General features: G+C 35.3%; 1 protein-coding gene across 1 annotated transcript; it reads left to right on the top strand.

The window, feature by feature from the left end:
- The first annotated feature begins 1048 nt into the window (after positions 1–1048).
- LOC121793400 (polygalacturonase At1g48100-like) lies at positions 1049–3867 on the top strand. The gene is made up of 6 exons (XM_042191402.1): positions 1049–1536; positions 1612–1779; positions 2257–2301; positions 2385–2592; positions 2672–2753; positions 3169–3867. The coding sequence occupies exons 1-6, from the start codon at positions 1135–1137 to the stop codon at positions 3668–3670; spliced, it is 1407 nt and encodes a 468-aa protein (XP_042047336.1). The 5' UTR covers positions 1049–1134; the 3' UTR covers positions 3671–3867.
- Positions 3868–6012: the final 2145 nt, after the last annotated feature.

Below are 6012 nucleotides of genomic sequence, written 5' to 3'. Positions count from 1 at the left end.
CTAAGCATTAGAAAATTTAGGAAAGGCACAAGTTTTCATTTTATTAATTCGTTACGACCATAATAAAAGGTCCATTAACTATTTTAATTCGGACAAATAAACCACACATTTTACTAAATTATTACACTAATAATTTTAACATATAATATACTATAATATAAAAGATAACAACATTTCACTCAATTTTTTTTATCAACTTTCCTACAATTTTTTAAATTCCCACCGAATTAAAACGATATTAAGTATTGCGAAAGGAGGTAGTAGTTGGTAATGAGAATATTAAATAGAATAGAATAAGTTGTAGTCAGTTGTAGCTGGTAATTAAATGAGATTTAATTTGGGGTCACAAATTGATAGCCCGTGAACATAGTGTGTGAAATTCATGGCCACCACAAATAGCTACACAACAATAAAGAGTCACGAGAGTACACATATTGTTTTCGCTTTTACACCCTCGCATTACATTTGCTTCTCTTTTCCTTGTTTGCCATTTTATTCCCTATGTTTTCGCATGCACACGTGTCGCCTTCTACAAAATTGATGAGCAACACTTTATGAGTCCAGCCCAAACACATTCACTGTGATTATGTGAATGATATCATAATCAAAGTAAAGCGATGAATTGTAGTAGATAGTATCAAAAGGATCATGGCCAATAATATGGTGCCAACGCAGAAAAGGGGCAATAACTACATGAATTTGATAAAATAAAAAAAGTTCACAAACAGATCTTGGTTACTACACAATTATCAAGAAACCATAAGCTATTCTCACATGAACAAAAGTGCATATTGAGAGAGAGAGAGTACAAACATGAAGAAACCGTCAAATGCAAAATCACTATAGATATATTGAGATTTAATTTCCAAAAAGCAACAAAACAATTTTCCTCCATTAAAAAGTTTGAATGGCTGCAGGAAAATGATGTGAGAATCAACACATTATCGCCACGTGTCCGTTTCTTGCATTAGAACCTTTTGTCATGTGAAAACTTTGTAATATAAATTCCACTCACCTCCTCACATTTTCACTCTCAACTGTCAACTTTTCTCCCTCCCTCTCTAAATTCCAACACATCTAATTCCTCACTTTCGCCATCTGTCTTAAAAATTCCCTATTCCAATTCTTGCTCCAATGAAGCCTCTGCATATATTGTTTCTATTGATCATTGCAATTCAAAATGTTGCTAATTTTACAAATGCTAAGATGCATCACCACTCACCCAAGAAGCATAAGCATTCAAGAAAACTCTCCCATGCCCCTGCCCCTGCCCCTACCTACCCACCCTCCATCCCGTCCGACCCGAGCTACGGCCCGACCCAACCCGACACAGACACTAACACGACCTGCATTTTCGACGTGACTGAGTTTGGGGCTTGCGGGGATGGCTCCACCGATGACACGGAGGCCTTCAGGGCCGCCTGGAAGGCGGCCTGCCAGGTGGAGAACGCTGTCGTTCTCGCGCCCTCGGGCCTCGAGTTCATGATCATTTCCACCATCTTTTCCGGGCCTTGCCAGCCCGGACTTGTTTTCCAAGTAAGACTGGCTTTTTTTTGTGGATAAATAATTAGGTGGACTCAAACCTGATGCCTTAATTTTTTTTTAATGAAGATTGATGGAGTGGTGATGCCTCCTGATGGGCCGGAGTGCTGGCCGGAAAAGGACAGCCACCAGCAGTGGTTGGTGTTCTATCGTCTCGACGATATGACACTGACCGGAACTGGAACCATAGAAGGCAATGGCCAGAAATGGTGGGATCTTCCCTGCAAGCCTCATAAGGTAAAGAGTGTCTAGTTTTTTTTAATTCAATTTACAATTTTTACTTGTTTAATTTAAATATTTACTAAGATTTATTCAAATCCAATTAGGTTATCTGATTATTTTCTCTTAATAAATTTTACTTCTATTAGTTGATGATTCACTATTATTGATTTAAACTTCAAAATTTTGAAATTGAAGTTAAGCATGATTCCTAATATTGCAATGAATCTCATTTAGAAAATACGTATATTATAGTAAAACGATAAATACAATAGTAAAATATGATGGCAAAAATAAATTATGGGACACTAGATTTCATCTCGTAACTGACGTTATCGACATTGCACGTTCTACTTGTCCAATCCCTATTTTCACTAACTTATAAAAGTCCGTAGCTTTCTTAAACTTTTTTCTCTAATTAATTTGTTTTTACTTGTATTAGTAGTATAACTTAATTATAAAAAAGTTGAAATTTTGTTTCTTTGCTATTATCAGGGTCCTAATGGATCGACATTGCCTGGACCATGTGACAGCCCTGCGGTGGGTGTACATTTCCATCTTTTCTGTTTAATACTTTCTAAATTTAGTTTTCTAATAAACTTTTAATTATAATTATTTTGCAGCTAATTCGTTTCTTCATGAGCTCCAACTTGGTAGTGACCGGTTTGCGCATCCAAAATAGTCCTAAATTCCACATGAAGTTTGACGGGTGCGAGGGCGTGTTGATCGATAAATTGTCGATATCTTCGCCCAAGTTGAGCCCCAACACTGACGGAATTCATATCGAGAACACGAAAGCCGTCGGCATATACAACTCCGTGATCGCTAACGGTAAATAAAACTAGAACTTGATCTGAAATGGGTGCATTTTTCATTTTTGTTTTAATTTTTTTTATAATTCTATGTGCAGGGGATGATTGCATCTCAATCGGGCCGGGTTGTTCGGACGTCGATATCGAAGCCGTCACATGTGGGCCCAGTCACGGAATCAGGTTTGTGCTGTTTTCATATGTTATGTAGGAGTATGATAATAATATAGTGTAATTTTATTTTTTTATTCATTTACATGAGTATGAATCCTTAGTTTTTGGACACAAATTTGCTGACTTTACTAGCACCTATGTTTCCTTTTGTCATTTTATGTGTGTTGTTTGATTCTCACATACTGTCACGCTCCCAAAGGCGACATAAACCTCTAGAATCTACTTCCTTTTAAATGCATATGTAATGTAAGGATGTGATCGGTATAAATATATTATAATAAGTTGCGTACCATGTAATATAGAGGTCTTTATAGGGTAATTCTACTAAAATTTGACTAAATTATAGTTTTGCTTGTCAATTTAAAAATCCGTCTAATTGAAAGTAAATGAGTTCTACTAATAAAAATTGATCTGAAAAATGCAGCATAGGGAGCTTGGGTGTGCACAATTCTCGTGCATGCGTATCGAACATAACAGTTCGAAACGCATTCATAAGGGACTCCGACAATGGGTTGAGGATCAAGACATGGCAGGGCGGGACGGGGTCCGTCTCCAACATTTTCTTTGAGAACATCCAAATGGAGAACGTGAGAAACTGTGTGCTCATCGATCAGTACTATTGTCTAACCAAGGAGTGCAGGAACGAGACATCGGCCGTATACTTGACAGACGTGACATACAGGAACATAAAGGGAACCTACGACGTTAGGAGCCCGCCGATACACTTTGCATGCAGCGACAGCATTGCGTGCACGAACATCACAATGTCCGAGGTCGAGCTCCTTCCCTATGAGGGCGTTTTGGTGGACGATCCCTTTTGTTGGAATGCGTATGGTGTACAAGAAACACTCACCATACCTCCAATCGATTGTTTGCTTGATGGGATGCCTCAAACACTAGCTGAGAATTCTTTGTATGGTTGCTAATATTTATATCAACTTAGCTAAAGCATGTGATACAAATATATGTATAGTTATATATCGAGAGAGATAAGATGTTTTGATTCATCCCTTGGGAATTAATAGTCTCCCATATAGTGTGATGGGATCGTATGGATTTCTTGTGTTACTATGTAATAACATGAAGCTCCTCTTTATAACTAGTTGAATGTTACGTTTGGGGATGTTCGGTTTGCAAGATTGTATCAGGGATTAAATTTGTTGTGTGTTTGGTTCATGAGATTCAACCCCCACAACTCAATCTTAAATGGATAATCATGAGATAATTAGTCATAGCTAAACTCCTATGACCATAATAATCTCACAACTCAATCCTAAATTGTATCTTGGTAATATTTTATCTTGCAACCCGAACATCTGTCATTGATTTAAGTTTCATCTTGACTAATACTCTATGTACCCTTACACTACTCATATCAAGTTTCAAATTAATGTATATTGATATCATATATGTTGGTATATCACGATGATTGTTCTGCTAGGCGCCCCTACGTAGGCGCTTGGCAAGCGACGAATGATGTGGCAATCGTCATCAGTAATTTCCTCTCTTTTTCTCTAATTTCATCTCTCCTCTCCTCTCCCCTCCCCTCCTTCATCGTTTCTGCTCATTCTCTATCCCCCTCTCTCACTACGATTCAGCAAAATCAAGATTATTCTTTAAATCTATTTTTCGAATTTCATGTATACTCAATTATAGCAATCTCTATTTTTTTTATTCAAATGACTTCGAAATCATCTCATTCCTATATATAGTTTTTAAAGAGTAAAATTTTTGAATCATGGCTTCATTCTCTCTCGTCTGTAATTTTTCTTTCTCACCAAATTCTCCTAGATCAAGGAGCTTTTTCACCATAGAATCAATACTTTTTAATGTATACAAATCGTTCCTACAATTCCCATGGACTTATTTTTGCATCTGTCAAAGAATTTATGCACTTAATGTTTTCAACAAAATAGGTTTCTTCCAATTTTTCCTCAGATTTTATGAAATCAAGTATACAAGCTTTTACATATGTTTTCATTTAATAGATCTCTTTAGATATCTATAAGGAAAAAAAATTCTTGCTATGAATTTAAACTCGTATTGATATATTTTCTTTCACTAAAACACGAAGATTAGATTTTACAATTACATCCACTACAATAGTAATTCCTTGCCAGTCTAAGCTAAAGACTGAGAAATTGTTTTCAAGATAAAAAAAGGTTGCAGATAGAAAAAGTAAGTTACAAGAAGGAATAGGGGAATAAGGAAGATGACGGCGAGATTTTCCCGGGACGATAAAGCATATCAAATGAAGGAATATTCATATGACTCTAAAATTGCACAACAAAATTGATGGCAGATCACAGATCAGAAAATGAAGATGGACATAGGAGGAGAAAAGGGGCGAGGAGGAGAGAGAGTAGGAGAGAGGAGGAGATATATGAGACAGGGAATTAAAAATGAAAAGAGAAAATTGATAATGACGTTGCCACATCACTGGTCGCTCACGAAGCGCGTATATTTGTCGCCCAACAGATCAATCCTCGGTATATCACATCTAGAAAAAATTTATACTGAAAAGATTAACAAGAAACAAAGGTGGATTCATGGTGTGTGCGTCGTGTGATAGATAATTACATAACACGGCAAAACAATAAAATTTATTATTAAAAGTAGCATATTTTTAATGTAATACTACAATTTAAAATAAATAAATAAAACATAGTATCTATTTTTTTTTTCAATAAGTCGTCATTTATCAAAGAGACTGACTACATCGTGACCAAACAATCATTTTATAAATATTAGTATATCTGGGGGTTGGGGATTCAACCAACAAGGGGTGTGGCCTGTGGGAGCCCTCGGGACTCATTCTAGAAATATTAGTATTCCTTCCGTCCCGGACTCCCGGTCAAGATGACACATTTTTAGTATGATATCATAAATCATTCCAAATACATCGTTTTTAATTTATAGATGCTACTAGAAATCACTCTTAAAATAAAATGATTAAATTCAATTTTTTATATAACAAAAAATGTTATAGAAAATAGAGTGATAGTATTAAATAGAAAAAAAAGAAATTAATGCAAATAAAAATAAAAATATTAACTTAAAAATTAAACATACACATAATATTTGATAGGATAAGGTGTTGTGGTCAAAACGTAATACACTACATAAGAGAATTAAACGAAAATCTTGCTCTTTCTTTTTATACAATATGATATTCATTTTATTTTGGATTTTTTTTCCATTTAAACCTTCAAAATAGAATAAATTTCAATTAGATTCGTATTTAGCACACTTACAAATTCATAATATA

Source organism: Salvia splendens, chromosome 3 (genome assembly GCF_004379255.2).
Source record: "Salvia splendens isolate huo1 chromosome 3, SspV2, whole genome shotgun sequence".
Lineage (NCBI taxonomy): Eukaryota > Viridiplantae > Streptophyta > Magnoliopsida > Lamiales > Lamiaceae > Salvia > Salvia splendens.
Note: the sequence above shows the minus strand (reverse complement) of the source record. Positions and strands in the feature narration are given on the sequence as shown.